Here is a 17,248-nt window from a genome sequence, read left to right as displayed (position 1 = left end):
ATTGGAACTTCAATACTTTTGTAATCCCTTTTTGTAAATCCATATGAAGCAATTCAGCCGTAAACTGAGTGTCAATTCATTGCAGATAATTCAAAAAACATATTTTATTAATAGATTTACAATCATGTGCCCAGAGAATTTCAAATTTTGGACTAACACATGAATCATGGCAGCTGTGAGCAAAAAAAAGCTCTTCCATAAATTTATTTCCACATCAAATGAGGCATACGAGCAGCAGTGGTTTCCCTCCTCTCCTTGCAAATTGAAACACAACCAAACACATCAGAATATCAAATATAATCAAATAGGCAGTAAATGTACTCAACTAAATCAAATGAATGGGTTGTCATAAGTTCCCGTCGTACATGGGTTGTGACAAATCGTTTTTGAGGCCAACGCAACCCTCTGTCTGTATGCTGTACATTGTGTTAAAGTCATCCATGATGAACCCGGATAAGCCCTGCACTATTTGCACAACAAGCTCTCCGAGTGGGTGGAGGGTGGAGTTCTAGTATCAAATTTCAGTGCAGGGGTGCAGAATTCGCGGTTAGCCATGGCCAAGGCAAGGGAAGGCACTAATTTGTTTGCACATACTCGGTCCGTATTAAGGGGCAGATCATGGAAGTGGTCACAAAAGGGTGCATTAAATTCGGGACTTGGAAAAGTTATTTTCAATATGTCAACTAAAATTCTCTTTCTTTTGAGTTTCGGATAAAATAAAAACTATGAAAATGTAACCGAATCCTGTTAGATAGTTAATTTGTAATTTAATTAGTAGCCTCCCCCCACAACAATGTGCACCCCTGCCTGGGACATTTGCTAGCAATTAAAATTGCTAACGAATTGCCCTTCGAGATGGGAGAACAGGGAACTGGGAACACCCCAATGCACCCTCGAGTCACAATTAGTCCGCGGCCTCGAGGCACTCACTGTCTGCCGCAAGGGGGTGTAGCAGCATTAGATTGAAAACTTTTAACCCTTAAAAGCACAGCAAACAGCAATTTTATTAACGTCATTAATGTAACTTTTTTGGTGTTTTGTATCTCGATGATTTCATACGGAAGAAACAGTAGCCAGAACTGGGACAATTGAAACGGAAAGTGTCGCACATGCCGAAGGGAAGACCCACCCACAAGTGCAAGCAACCCTCTGCTGGGCTGGGGGTGGACAGAAGCCTGATTCGTGTGCAACATGCGTCAGTGTGAAATCTGGGCAAGTCTGGCTCCTGGAATCCTTGACGCGCGGGGGTGCGACCCCAGACGGGGTGTGCCGACTTGTCTTGTGTCGCAGGTTGATTAGAAATTCCATTAAAATTCCATAAAAAAGTGTGTACGGTAGCAGCCGCACCCTGCTAAATATTACTGCTCCCGGCTCCCTTCTCCTGTTCCCGCATAGTTTTGCCCTCGGGGTGGTTTACCGCCACCCACCACCCAATCTCCTGCAGACCTGCCACTGCAATCGCGTGCGATGTCGTGCTGCCAATGACTGTACTCCCTTCTCCCATCTTGGCCTGACTGCTTTGTATTTCAATGTCGCCGCCGAGCGCTGATGTCGTCTAATTAACTCGCAAAGTGTGTCCCCGCTTGGGATTCCGATTTCGATGCGGATTAAGTTGGTCTCCACTCTTTTTCTTTCGTTTCTTGCGCTGAGCACTCGTAGCCGTAAAGTGCGGAGTGTGGCCCCGATAAGTGAGTCGGTCGGCGAGCGTGTCCAATTATGCAGCATACAGTACTCGTAATACAGTTCACGTGTCGCTTATGGGATGCGATTGTGGGAGATGTAATCTGAATGCAAGCAGCAGTTTGTTATTCACAAAAGGTTAGCATTCATGTATGTATATGGCTATAGAAGGGTAGGTTATTTTAAGATGTGAAATGTGATAAAACATGACCTTCGGAACCATATCATTGATGAGGTGCGAAATCATAGCAGAAACGTAGATATAATGTTCCAGTATCGGTTGAAGATGTCTCACAGAAATCTCTTTGCGATTGCAGAAAAATAAACCGGAAACAAAAGAGCTTCCAACCAATATTTACACTTGATTGCGCTTACAACTTGATTCCATTTCACTTCCACTTTTTATTGGCCACATCGCCAGCATTGTACCAGCTCCTACCTATTCCCCCTTTCATATTCACAGACAATTTCTTACTGTATTCATGGCAAATTGCATAAAACAACAATCGACAAATTACTCTGCTCGATAATACCTATACTCTCGTGTTATGAGCACATGTTCGAGTCCCCGCCAGCATCGTGTTCTCTCTCTCTCTCTCTCTATAGGAAGTAAATTCGCATCAAACAACAGAAGCCCCCAAGCGGCCCACTAACCGAAACCACAACTAAAACTAGGCAGGAGAGTCTAGCATCGGAACTATGGCATACGAACTATAGATACCCTCGCTGGTTTATTGTTCAGCCATTCATATATGATTTTTAAAGTTTATTTTAACTTTGCAAACATCTGTGAAAAGCAATCATACCCTCGGCAAGGGTACCATAGCCACAATAACCACAAAACGGTGCCTGTCTGCATTTGTCGTTGCTGCAGGCGATTGTGATTGGGGCGGAAAGTGCTGCGGTGGAGTTGCACAGGTCTTCTACGAGTATACCCCCAGCAGCATCATAATCAACATCATCATCAACAGCCACAGCAACAGCCGCGGCGCACAAAATATTTATTATTGCATTTTGATTTCCGTATGAGCCGCTGGATCTCTCTGTCTCTCTCGCCCACTCCTCGCTCTCTTATACCATCCCCATAACGGATCAACATTTGTTTTTCTGTTATTGCCTTCTCTTTGGCCTTTACATCGCTGTCTCGCTGTTAATCTTATCAGGGATACAGTGGTGTGTGTGTGTGTCGATGTAAACCGATTTAGAGGAGTTGGTTGGGGTGGGTCTGTTAATGTAAAAACAACTTCAGTAGGAGTTTATTGCAGATTCATTATGCAGACAACAGAGATTCATTCACACCTAGATTTAGAGCTACGAACTGCAGAGTAAAAACATGCTAAATGCTAAAAATTGCTAACATATTTCAATCAACAATACGTAATGTCGTAGTGCCCTTCGATTTACTTGGCATCTTCTATTAACATTGCTCAGCTACCATAAAGCTTATCATCTCTGACGGCGTATGCGTGTAGCTGGAATAATTGATAATGAAGTTAATGCAAATGTTTATTTATAAAACATTGAATCAGGCAGAAATTGCGTTGCAACGAAGAGCACCAGCACCACGGAAAGTATTCCCCTCCTCCTCTATCAGAATTTTGTGCAATTTCTTGTTCATTCTTTTTCTATATAAATGTCCAAGCGTCAGTAGGTGGCTTCCGCTGCTGTTGACGGAAGCAGAAGTATTATGTTTCGAGTAACAGAAACAGCAACAAGCTGTAAGAGGCAGTTCTCTTGTTTCTACCTGCCTCGTGCCACAGCTGCCTAACAGCACGTGTCAACAGCTGCTGCCGTTTAACAGAGCGATGCTAGCGCACTGTCAACCCACTGTTAGCGCTCTCCCATTACTGTTGGTTCACATTTTGACTCGTACTCATTCGTTTTTCAGTCAGCGGTCGATTCGGACGTGCAGAGCTCGTTTTTACCGTTACCGAGTGTTAGGGCCGCTGCGTATAGTTTCGTGAATTTTTGTCTAGATTACAGTGTAGTGCCAGGGGCCAGCAATAATAAACAAATAAATTACGAGTTGAATCGATGTCGTCACTCATCAAAATACAAACACCATTCCTTTCGAAAGTGTTTTTATTATGAAATAAATGAATACAACGTGACCGAAAGTGTTAGTCATACTCGTACCGTACCACAAATTTGTGTGCTAAAATGCAAATTCAACGCCGCTCATCATCATCATCTGTCGCCGAACCAAACAAGTTGCCAAGATGTGGCCGAGGAAGCCAATAAGTGCACATATCGTATAAATAGATACAGAAACACGCCAGTGGAAATACGCGAAAATAGCAAGGATTACACTAGACAAAAGAAAAACAAAAAAAACAAAGCAAAGCGAAAAGCCAACAGCCCACTAAAAAATAACGAAAACACTTTTCATTGCCAACACGCGCAAAAACACAAACGCCCCCGTAGACAAAACCAACACAAGAAAATCCCCAAACGGAGTACCAACCACAGTATAGATCGACAGAAACTCTTCGATCATGCTGGCTGTCAAGAACTTTTTCCTGCCCGAGCGCCAAGCCAAGGCACCGGAGACGCCGCAGCGGTTCTCCCGAATGCCCGAAGCCTTTCTACGCTCCATCCGGAGACGCTCACTGAGGGTGAAGAGGGCCAAGAGCCTGGTGGTGCCCGACCGCTCCGAGAAACGTAAATCAGGTGAGGTACAGTGTCGATGTAAAGCGACCGTCAAAGGAGTGGATAGCCATTAAGTGGGTAGATTTAAGAAACCGGAAGGCTTTACTATATTGTAGATGCACCTCCCAGCAGTTTTCTCCCATAGTTCCCACCTTCAGTACACCCATTAAAATAATTTCAATTAAATGTTAATTAAATCCTCTAATGCTTAGTTAATGGCCAAGCAAAATTTGGTGAACTTTCGTAAATTGCATAAGAAAATCATTAACCAATGACCTTGCCTTAAGCTTTATTAAAACATTTAATGTGCAACAGTCCAACTAAACTTTTTGTGTTTATTTCTGTGTGTTTGCCATTCCACATTCATTATAACAAAAATAACCTTTCGTATATGGCACATCGCGTGTCAGGTGTCAAAGTGTGAGGCAAAATGTTGGTGTGGTGTTGTAACGAGCCAGAGCCATAGCCCCAGCTATGGCGAATATAATGCAATCTGACACAGTTTCCCATTGAGACTTCCTCAGTTCCGACTGCGGTCTCCCCATCAACCGCTGTCTGGGGTCTATTATGCCAAAGTTATGGCAACATTATGTCTTTATTTCTTTTGAATGAAAATTACATGAAAAGTTTGCAAAATGTTTTCCCTTTCCTTTCGCCCTTTTTGTTTATATTTAAATCTGTCGAATAGCCATGCGAACAAGAGTGAAAGGTCGATAAAAGAAAAAAGAGTAGAGAGCGAAAGTTATGGGAGGAGTAGTACAATTTCTGATGATAGAAGCAAGGGAAAGACCTCATTGTAACACTGACTCACATTCGTATATTTCGGCATTGACTTTCAGTGGCAGTGCAGCGCCGTGACAACGGCAAACAAACTAAGTTTGTGGCTCGTTCCTCTCGTGTTTGGCATTTAGCATTCAATTATCGATTCCCATTCCTGAAACAGAATGCGGGTCGGGTGCCCGATTCTTGGTCAGTGGCAGGCGGAATCACAAGGGTACACGTACAGGCCATGGCATGGCGCGTCATGAAGGTGGGCAGCATTGACACACTGCAACCAATGCCAGCTAATGACGTCAAACGGGATAGAGAGAGAGAGAGAGAGAGATGGGATGATGGGATGCCAAGTGCCAAGTTCTAACTTATCTCTGGGATCTCTATAGGTTTCTCGTGTTGTCTTGTTAAGTGTTTGCCACATCGCGATCCGGTTCGTGTTGGGGTTAAGGAAATGTGTCAACTGATTCTGGGCCGAAGAGATGTGCCAGAGAGATTACTTGATTGATCGGTTGCATGATATGTGAGGGATTATAAATGGACGCACTGTGTGTATATGCTGCTTTGGGGGCCATGAATCATGTGGAATATGGAAAATACAAATTCAAATTTTTACATTTCTTTTAAGTTTTTTTAATAAGATTTTACGTTTTCCTTTTTCCCATTTTATCTACGAGTATTTCTACTTGAATGTAACATTCCATTCGGATTCGATTCCCATTATACACAAGTGGTTCATTATATTACTTTTTGCATACTTTGTTGTTGTTTGTGGGGCCCCTCAATGGGGCATTGATAAGATAACAAGAAAATTGTTGCTCTCTTTTTGTGCTTTTGTGTGTGTTTTACTTATAAATAAATACTCGTATATAATAGATATTCCATTTATTTCCGTTCATTAACTGGCTTGACTTAATTGAGTTCTCTATGTGTTCGGCTGATAAGCGGAGAAGCGGCAAGCTCTCAGATAAGAGCTCCTGAGATACCCAGATATTGTGGATAACCCAGCAAAAGTGCTCCAATTCAGGTGTCAGCTCTGTGACTTTTTGAAGACCTTGACTGCACTTCGCAGACTTTGGATTTGCTATAGTAACCAAAAGATATATTTGACAATATTCCTCTACAATCTCTTTGCCCTGTCACACATTTTTTGCTTTGTATATTTGTCTTTATTTGTTTTCGTTTTCGTTCTCTTGTCTCCTCCATTTTTGTATACTTAAACTTTTTATATCATTCGAGTCTCGGAAGCTCGAGGAAGATGAATAAAGAGTCAACAACAAGGTTCAAAATAAAACGTTTAACACATTTTGCCACAAACAAATGCAAATACGAACCCAAATACAAAAGCAGAAATTTAGAATGTTTAAATGAAATTAAAACGCAATTCTGTTTGCCAATGGTACACTTGAATGTGTGAAACTGAACGGGTTTTATTCGACTAAGAGAACGAATAATACGAGCAGCATATTGTATCTATGCGGAGATGGATAACTCTGCCTGATGAGAGCATGAGATCATGGCAAATTTGGCTCTTGGATGTACTTAGGGAGAGCGCAAGAGGTGATCTCACTCCTGTTTGGGAAGAGCATGGAGTGTAATTATAACGATTGTAAGAGTTCGGCAGTCTCCCTCCCACTTGCTGTGACATGTGACCTCTGGAGCCCACAGAGATGTCTCAGAGAGGCAAAGAAAGACTTCCTCAATACTCTCACGCGTGCCTTTAATTAATGGCCACATATTCTGACTGCGACTCCAGAATTTATGAGTGATGAAGTCGCAGCATTGTGCCGTCTGAATTTTAATGATCCGCCCACACTAATTAACCCAACGCCCACGATTCACGTACATAGATCAGCATTTGGCAAACCTTATAAGGCAGTGAGACGGAGTGGCACAGCGACTCTTGGTTTCGTCTCTGATTTTGGGCACAACCAGTACTTGAGTCATCGAATCATTCGAATTGTCACTCTCGGATGGTGTCAGAGTCTCACAAGGGGCACGCGCAGCGATCAGAGGAGAGGAGGAGTTCATCGATCGGTGGTTCGGTTCTATTGAGCAATCCATTAATCACTCTCCACTTCACGGTCGCAGACAAACGAGAGGCCTCTCTCTCTATATGGTGCGCTCTTTAAATGGTGTCAAATGTAGTATCAGATCTTTGTGGCTGCCTTGCCGCACGCGTCGCTGCCAAAGACCCATAGGAAAATGCACCTTTTCATTACTTACTTTTCTTTACCGCTGCACGCCCCTTGTAATTATCTGGCAAAAAAAAAAAAACGTTTTTCTTTTCCACATTTTCCACATTGTCTGTTTAAAAGCGAAAACTTAGGACGACAACATGTAATTAATGAATTTTTATGATCGCCCTCTCGGTACTTAAAAATAGATACTCCTGGCATGATAATTATTCTGCGTATTTCTCTTTTATGATGTCTTTATCAAAGATGGTAATATTATATTATTAATAGTTGGAAGATGAAGCAGGGCTAAAGGTTCCCTTGTCTGGCTAGTCATGGTTTGAAGCAGATGCAAAATATAATATGGAAAGGAAAAAGTTCAGCTGTAATCTGTCATCATTTCTTTCTACGACTCTTCCTTGCAATTCCCCAGCTAATTTCACAGCACATATGAATGTGGGAATACACTCTTGGATGTACCCACAGGTGCTTTCAACCATAACACGAAATCCAACCCAATCGAAAACAAAACTTTAGAAACGTTTTCCCAGACGAATTTATTTCGACACTTTGGGTATTTTCAATTAAATCATTCGGAGACGATTCTTGCGCTGTTTCTCCACCTCTCAACCTGTCAAATGTCTAAGGAAAATGGAAAATATGTAAATGCATTTTTAGTGTAATGAGAAAATAGCTTTGAAAATATGCAAATTAGATGACAAACGACACGTCTCGAGCGCCGCTTCCGCCTCTCACGCAGTGGTTGGACACTTGTTGGGAAAACAGAAAGCAGAAAAATATCCGTCTATAAACCGAATAAAAATATCCACCACCAATGCTCAAGCGAGTGAGTCTTCCCTCCATGGTGTGGTGGAGTTTTCTCCCCAAATAAGTGCCAAGAGAGTCAGGGTTTATTGCTCAAACTCCGTTCAGAATGCAAAGTGTATCTAAAAAAGAGGCGCAACAGATCGAAAATTGAATTTTGAGTAGCCCGTTGACCAAACGAATATAATGTGGGATAGTGATTGGACTATGGCTTTGTTCTGGGTTCCGTTCGGTTCGGTTGGGTCAGGTTCCCTCCCGGTTGGAGGGCTCTGAGCTCAGGGCTCTTTGTCTAGTAAAAATCCAAAAAGCGCAGCTACGTCCCACTATTTTCCATAGTTTTTCCTGTATATGGCAACGACACACACAAAAGCGGAAGTTCTTATTTAGGTTGTCCCTGCCCTGCCCTGCGCTGCGCTTCGCTTCAATCTATGTTTTAATGCCCATTGAAATTCAAATGCGGACACCGTTGACACCGCCAAATTGTTGAGGGGAGCATGGAGCATGTGGCCGGCTCCCTTCTACGACACAACAACAATAATAATGCTGATAATAATAATGAAATTCCAACATTATTTTTACAATGGCAATTCCAAGGTTCTCTTTTATCGATGCCATGCCTATAACCGATAATTACATTGAGTACTGGGATGCCGCTTCTCCACATTTAGAAGAGTTAATTTTTCTGCGTTCTCTTCTTCCTTTTTTGCCAAAAGTTCAGTCACACTCTGGTGAGGGGTGGAGAAACTTACATCGCACATCGAATGAGTCTTACAACACAACCGGTTCACGGTTATTTTTCGTGTCTTTCTCTCATCTCTTCTCATTCGCATTTTCGGTTTCTTTGTGGGTTGTTGCTGGAGCGTGTGTGTGTGTGTGGCTGATATCGACACTGTCCTACAGCATGCTGCGGGTCGCTTGTCTCAAGATTAACATCACATTAAAGTTACTAAAGAATAAGATTACCAATTGGTATGAGAGAGATAAACCAGTGGAAGTTAATATTCTATGAAAAAATATCCTTTTTTCAGTTATATTTTGTTTAAGAATAGCTGTAATTTTATGCCTATAATCTGAGCTAAAGATTTGAAGAGCTTCCTTGGCTTTAACCCTGTTGTGGTGTGTAACTCAATAGCCACTGGTGGGGCCGTCCATTGGCGTATGTGTGACTGATAGCAGCAGTATGACTTACTGTCAGTTAGTGGCGCTGTAATCCGTTCCGTGTGTGCCAACAACACATGGTGCTAATGGCCAACGGAGTCATTGAACCATAAAAGACAGACAGTGGGGCAAGAGAGACTGGGAGATTGGGAGACTGGGCGAATGGGTGGCAAAACACCTACGGGCCAGACGAAAACTTTGATTGGTGGCAAATGCACTGGGAAAAACTGCAACAAATTTGCCAATTTTCCAACAGCATTCGTACGAACGCACACGACGACCGACGACTGTATATGCATGGCATGGCCATAAATAAGATTGTAATGGATGAGGCCTCCGAGAACAATGGGCTTCATAATCATTTTTGCTCTGAAAAAAACAACAGAGAAAAGATGTAAACGAGAAGCTGGGGCTGCTAGCCGGACAAAGGCAGATGAGATGAGATTTCTAGGTACTGACCAGCGCGACCAACTACTTCTTCGACTGCTAAGGAGGCTGCCACATAAACTGCCACTGCCTCTGCCACACCAGAGAGGACACGGTTGCAGGATGCACAGAACGTGAGCAAAAGTAAAAGTAAGCAATTTAATAATTTGTTGCGCTTGACCGATCCGACTGGGAAAGCGGAAAAGAAAGGAAAAAGTCAGCTGGTCAGAGTCGATCGGTCAGCGATCGGTTTGCGTTCGTGCAACACTCCGTGGCAGAGCCATCTGCGCTTCTTCTTCTTCGGTGAGGTCTTTACCTTAATGAGGCGCCGCACCGTTCGAAATCGATTTAATTGAAGCTAAATTTATGGGACACAAATGATCAACGGAAATCTTCACGCAATTTATGGAAGTTTTTCCCAATTTTAATGTTTTTGCAAGTCCTCCCCGTAACCACAGAAATGAAAGAAAGAAAGGAAACCTCAAAACGGACCCTGAAGAAATTCACAATCAAATGCTCATCTCCGACAATCTCACCGCATAAATATTAAACACAAATACGAATTCAATTTGATTCTATTTGATTTTATGACCAGACATCGGACAAACAGCAGCAGCAGCTGAAAAAAAGGAGAAGAAATCCCAGGAAAAATGCCATTTCCCAATGCACTTTCTTTCTCTTCACTTCTTCCCCAGATTTTCCTCTGCCATTGTCTCGCGACTGACACTTCATAAATATGTCATATTTAATAGAGTACGAGTACGAGTACCGCTACCGTAGGTTGGAGGAGCAACCAACCAACCAACCACCAGTAAATGTCCTGCTTCTGCGCCTGCATGTCCTGGGCTCTCACTTGCCTTCGCTATTGTCAACTTTTGATTGACTCGAAAGGATCTTTTCCAGCCGGGTGTCTTTTTTTTGCGCTTTTTTTTAATGGAAAAAAACCTACTTTGAGATGAAGAAATTATTGAGGGAAAACTAAAAAAATCTACTGCCTTTTTTAGGTGCAATTGTAAGATGATCTTTGCGCAGAGTCATGTCATAAATTTGACATTTAATCGCTGTTGGGGTTGAGTAAGAAAATTCAAAATTGGACATAAGAATTGTGGAATGCAACCTATGAATGGGATGGTTCCCTCTGTTTGGCTATTTAGATATTGAGTAAGGTTAAAGACTCACACAATTCAAACGAATGAGAGAAAAGTTTGATTAGATTTCAGTCGATTAGATTGTGTTCTTGGGATCTTAGGACCAACCCACCGAGAACCCACCGGAACACGAACTTGAGGGAATATTTCTACTCTACAACAATTTGTATATTATTATCATTATATCATAAGATCCATTTACTTGAATGACTTCTGAATGCACTTTGCTAATGGCTCAAATACCAAGACATATGCCATAGAGGAAATTGACTTTACACTCGCGATAAGAGTCCAAGTTTATGTGTACCCCTATATGGCTGTTGTGGGGCTTACACCTAGGAAAGATAAGGAATCATAGAACGATTTGTTTCTTTATTTACTTTTGTGGCCTTTACTGCCGCGTGTTTTGCAACTTTTTACGTTTTCCTGTGTGCCTGAGTTTCGACACACAACAAAAATTCAATTTGGCCCCAAAAACTGATAAATGGCACTCAAAATAAAATAAAAAAAGAAATCGTCTATGTAGATTGGAGTACGAGTATGTCTACGTATTGGAGTAGAAGTGAGGAACAAGTTTCTTGCTGAATAAAAATGGAGTATGACATTGAAGATCTGCGGCATAAAGATGCTTTATTACCTGAGCACACGAATCTTTGTAGCCAATGACTGGGATCTTCAGGGGTAGAACGAGATCGGAAAGTCTTTTAATTTTAACCCCTTGTATTGCACGGGGCGTGGTCTCTCGAGTGCCTGCAGGCGTTTCATCTTCCATCCTTCATCCTCTTTCTGGTGGATTGACCTTCAACTGAGTGTTGTTGGGACAGCAAATTGATTCAATTCTCACATCAGCCGACCGCCTTTGGATCCAATTTATTAAATTCCAACATGTGTCTTCTGCTGTACAAGATCGCCCCCGAGTCAGAGTCCCATTCCGCTTGTATGATTATTCGTTCCCATCTGTTTATTTGTTTGTTTGCGCGCTTGCTAATGATGCGTGAATTTGTGTGTCAATTTCGACTGTTCCGTTGGATTTTCGGGCGATGAAGTCATGTGGATTCCTCAGGACCGGAATCTACATTCGAGTACCGCCTGCACGTGACACACGAGTCGAATCTATTTGTCAGAAGCAGGCACATTCCGCTATGTACCCTACGTACTTCTGTAGCCATCCACGTAACCAAAACACACCCATTCCTCCTATCACATTGCGTGACGCTGATGATGCCCCAGCCCCAGCTCGGACCTTGAAGTGTCGCAACCATTCGTGCAGAACTTTTCTATCTACTCGTCTCTGTCGTGGCCCGCGGGGGATAACAGTTGGAGGAGCGTTGCCTAAGGTGGGCTACGTTCAGCTTATTGTTTTGCGCCGTAATTAATCGCCAAATGTAACTGTTTAGAAATAGGCATGGAATAAGCTTTATGACTTATCTGTGAGACTTTTACCATAATTGTTACATTTTGTAGTCTCGAAATATCTTAACAGTTCTGTAAATAATTTAACAGCATTGCCATGGCCATCGAGAATCTTTTACCTTATTTATTCCTTATTTTAGTTACCTTTTTCCTGTCTCCGACATCCTCCACATTCTCGTTCTTAGAGCTATTCTCATTCCCCTTCTCATTCTCTTTCGCCTACTCCTCTCTACTAATCTTGTTTGTGCGATCGCCCTTTTTTTTTTCTTCGTTTTATTTGTGGGCTTTGCTAATTTTCTTTGCCTTTGTTGAGACGATGAGGATGAGGAGGAAAATGCCTTCTCTCTCTCTCTCTCTCTCTCTCTCGTTTCTGCTTGCAACTTTGCCACCAGTTTCTGTGATCTTCTTTCACCGATCTCTGGACAAACACAAACGGCAGGGCGAAACAAAGAGAAAGTAAATCAGATTTTGGGGCAGATGTGCAGTTGTCCTACATAGGAAATGTGCATAAGAACGAACGAAGGAAGAAAGGTGGAAGGAACCAAACGCCAACACACCGAGGCTCATGGCCGAACACGGGCCTGATTTATGGCCAGATCTTTCCCTCTCTCCTTTGCCTTGTGGACTCTTGGACACTCTGTCGACACAGCCAGCCTTTTCCTACCTAAATATTTTCGTAGGTTTTTCGTGGGCCAATGCAAATATGTTTTATGCAACTCATGTGATGATTTATGCCAGAGATCTTTCTTTCTCCATGCATTCGATTTATTCAGGCTATTCCTAATTCAATGAAAGGCGCGGCAAATGGAATAATATTCCATTATGGCTGGTTTTGGCTTATTAAAATCACATTATTTGACCATTGCTAGGGATACCAAAAGTGTCCAAACAGTGCGAGGAATAATTAAAAAATTTCTATGGAGAATGCCAACGGGACGGGATCTAATTGCGGTTCGGGGTCTGCCGTAATCGGAACTCAGAGTTTGTCTCTCTGTTGCAGCTTGTCTATTTTATTATGCCAGTTTTTTATATATATATTTCTCTTTCAATTATTGTATTTTATGAGATTAAAAAACTCTTTAGCTGTAGCATTTGCTGAGTAAAGAAGAGGAGTCGTTAATGTTGCAGCGATGACAGTTCTAAACGCTTCTTGTAGCAGCTTCCGTAACAACCAAATGGCCATAAACATTTTATGGGAATTCTTGGCGCCTGTTCCTGGTCAAGTATAATACACCAAGTGCCATAGGCTTCTGGCACGCTTCAAGGTGATAAAACTCAGCCTGGTTATGCATCGGTTTGCTTCGGTTACAGCTGCTGTCAGTCATCATAAAACTAAGCTATCTATCTTTGTAGCTATGTATCTTGAAGTTCGGGGGTTCGCCGGGTCAACCTGGCTACTAAGAAAACATGTTTCCAAAGAAGGAAAATGAAATTTTCATATTGTTCGCTAATTAAAATGCTTAACCCACATCAAGAGCTGTAAATCCGGGACACGGAGAAAGGAAGAACAGACTGTAATGGGATGGGCAGACTTCTTATCGCCCCTCAATGGTAAAAAGAGTATAAATACAAACAAACAGTAAAAAACAATCCCAACACGAACCCCTTCTACGAACAACAAACACGGACACAGACTTTCTCCCTAGATCCAGAGAGCCAGGAACAAGAAATGCTCGAGAAATTAAATATTTAGAAATCGAAAGACATTTTCGGGTCATAGCTAGTTTGCATACGTAATTATGTTGGGAATTTTGACAACGGAGGCGACATTTGACATGTGTTTGAGTTACGATCCCAGAGAGATAAAGATGCCCCTACCCCCCTCTTCCACCCTGCCACCGAGAGATGGTTACAGCGCTGGAAAAAAGGGGTTGTGCCTCGCTCCAGGGCTGTAACTGGCACTGCGACTGGCGGTTTGAACTTCACACATAAGCCGATCGCTATCCCGATTCAGATCCCAACACCGATCCCATTGCCATCAGACATTTGGCATCATTAGTCAAACTTAAAGATGCATTTGTAGCTGGCTTGTAACTTTAAGCGCCTTTGGGCTAATGGCGAGCCATTAATTAGCTGGGATATTGTGCCAAGACACCAATCTACACAATTTGTTACAATTCGAGCAACCAGAACGGAGGAACCAGTTGCAGTTGCAGTTGCTGCGCCATGTTTGATCTGAAATCCATTCCCATTTACCAAAGCCCTTCTGGAAGGGGCATGCAAATTGCAAAACCGCGCTAATTTTTTTTTCCTTGCTCCTCTCTGCATATCATTTTCAATTTCAAACACACAATTGAATTGTGCTCCTTTTCTCGGATTTATTTCGGTATTTCCAGTATTATATAAACATAACAAAGGCATATTTATTTCGTTTTAATTTGTAATTTTGCGCTCTGGTCAGCAGAGGTCCAGAGGTAAGAGTGCAAACCAGTTGAACTTGTATTTTCAGTACTTTCAGTCGATTAACAAGCGGCCTGGAAACAAGTTCCTGCCGTGCGTGACAACCCCTTGAGACGCTGACAAGAAACGTATCCATGTCCATGTCTATGGCCATGTCGCTGTCGCTGTCGCTGTCGATGTCCATCTTCCCGGCTCAGTGTTTACTTAAGCAACTCTTAACAACTCATAATAGAGCAATTTTCACATATTCCTGCCCTGCTTGGGTGCAGTAAATCATCGCAAGGCAAGGCAAAAACTACTCAAATGGTCAACTGGTCAGAGGCATTGTCACTCCTTCTACCCTTCAAAATATCCTGCCCCCTGGTTGAAACCCCTTTTTGAAATTGATCGCAGGCACTTGGAAATCTAATGGCTCGGGTTGGGTTCTCGTTGGCTTGGGAAGAGCTTTATTTTGGCACTTTGATGGTGCATTCATTTCGGTGCTTAACAGATTGTTACACTAGGGAGTGAAGTGCAGCATCAATTTTAGGGGCATTCCCTTTGCCCCGGCTTACACATGTCTGCTGGAGTAGCCTCTGAAGCAGCTGTTTCTCTGATCACATAGATATCGAGTTCTCCTCTTAAGGTGCTAGCCATTTATGGACCATATTCCATGGCAACAGCAAAAGCTTTAACCTTGAAACACAGAAGGAAAAGCACAGCTGACACAGTGACTGTGACCTAAAAGATCTTAAGTCTGATTGAGTGACTGACTGGGACTGAGACTGGGTACTGGGTACTGGGTCTGGGACTTGACAATGAGCTAATTTAAATCAGAAAAGTGTTCAGGCAAACTGACAATTTAAAAGTTTGCACACGTCGAGGGACGTCAGCCGACAATTGCCGAAAAATATAAAGGAAGCTCCGCAGCACAGCCAGCACCCATTTATTTCACATTTATGTTGTCAATCAAGCAAGCGGCAATGAAATGGGACCGAAGGATGATGTACGAGTAGATACCAGTGCTCAGGGTTTGCATAAGAAGCAATGGCTAATGATGGGAGGATAGAATGGGCTTGGGTTCTTGAGAGAGAAGGGAGCGACGAGAACTTTTGGCCGGGCCACATGTAGGTCAAAAGGATTTTTTCTGGAGAGCAAACGGGTTCTCTGAGATCGCTAATTACGCGCCGCTAACTTGTTTTTTCTCACTCAACTAAAACTGAAACTGAAACAACGTGGAACGCTCTTTGCTAATGATAATTTGATTCTTTTTGCTTGTTACAGATTCATTTGTAAATAGCCAGGAATGGACGATCTCGAGATCAGTGCCAGATCTGAGGCTGGGAATCGTCGGTTCGCTGAACTCTGGGAAGTCGGCGCTGGTACATCGCTACCTCACCGGCTCCTACATGCAGGAGGAATCGCCCGAGGGCGGTCGCTTCAAGAAGGAGGTCTTCATCGATGGCCAGAGCTACTTGCTGCTCATACGCGACGAGGGTGGAGCTCCAGAAATGCAGGTAAGTCTCGTTTACGTATTTGGGGGTTATTTCTGGCTTTTTTTTTAGGCATAAAAAATTCATAGGAATGTAAAAATGATGTATTGCCTGGGAGGGAAGTAGGAAGTGGTTCCCGGGGGAAGGCACTTTGCTGGCAAGAAAGTTTTTCCTGCTGCAGACAAATAAATTTTCCCCTTATCATCTTGTAAATATTTGAATTGAGGTCAACGTGGGATCAACGGGGCAAACTTCTGGGGTTGTTATTCGATTGCTGGCAGGTTTGCGTGGGCCTCGGATGGGAACAAAGTTTAGTTGGAAATATTATTTGATTGAATTGCCCGAGCACAGCTCTCGGCTGGTTAGTTTCTTTGGTTCTTTTGTGTATCAAGGATTGCAGTCATTCTTTTGTATAACTTTTTGTTTCATTTTCACAGTCTTCGCTGGCAATTATCCAAGTTTTCGCTGCCAGTACTTTTCGGTAGTTCACTTCACTTCGCTGGCTAAGAAGTTTAACTTCACCGACTGCTGGGGCATGAGTCACTCTCTCAATCGAACTCCGACCTTTGGCAGCAGTCAGGCTCAAGGGGGGAGCCAAAACTTTGTCGCAATTTTGATAAGCGTTTTTTTCCTGACACAATTTCTTCCCATAGCTGCTGCTGCTGTTGACCATTATGACAGGTCGGGACGTGATGTGCAGCAGCAAATGCAGCAGAGACAACATCATCATCACTTGGCAGAGCGCCAATACTTGGCATGGCCTGGACAAAGGTTAAAGGTTGCGCAGTGTGTGGCACACAATGGCGAGCACTCGGCTGATTGTCAACCCCCGAGCTTACCTTGGGACCAAGCGGCCAACCAACCAGCTAACCAACCCCCTCTGACTGCATTCGACAATCAAAGTTTATCTGGTCTCGAACCGAATGCAATTGAATTGGTCTTTGTCAATATAAATTCTACTGTGTGGAAGAGGTTGGAGACTGACTGGGTAGCTGGCATAATTAAAGGCAACTTAACCACGGGCTATTTATGGTTATGTACCTTTCAACGGGGGCCATGACTCGTTGATTCCCTCGAGGCCAGGCCTCAAGGAGCTTTTGTTGTTCGGCACACGGCTTTGATATGCTTC

At 42.9% G+C, this 17,248-nt stretch overlaps 1 protein-coding gene across 2 annotated transcripts in view; it reads left to right on the top strand.

Annotated features, from left to right (window-relative positions):
* The window catches only part of LOC117584690 (centaurin-gamma-1A), a 53,855-nt gene that overhangs the window by 29,765 nt on the left and 6,842 nt on the right, over positions 1-17,248 (top strand). The window contains exons 1-2 of one of the 2 annotated variants that reach the window (XM_034273723.1): positions 3,560-4,350; positions 15,911-16,143. In XM_034273723.1, coding sequence (XP_034129614.1) covers positions 4,176-4,350; positions 15,911-16,143 — 408 coding nt within the window. In that variant the 5' untranslated portion in view covers positions 3,560-4,175. Of the gene's footprint in view, positions 1-3,559; positions 4,351-15,910; positions 16,144-17,248 lie in introns of those variants that run through there. The other variant, XM_034273722.1, reaches the window with a different exon arrangement.

Source organism: Drosophila guanche, unplaced genomic scaffold, assembly GCF_900245975.1.
Source record: "Drosophila guanche unplaced genomic scaffold, DGUA_6, whole genome shotgun sequence".
NCBI lineage: Eukaryota > Metazoa > Arthropoda > Insecta > Diptera > Drosophilidae > Drosophila > Drosophila guanche.
The sequence above is the reverse complement of the archived record's forward strand: the minus strand, read 5'-3'. Positions and strand labels throughout refer to the sequence as shown.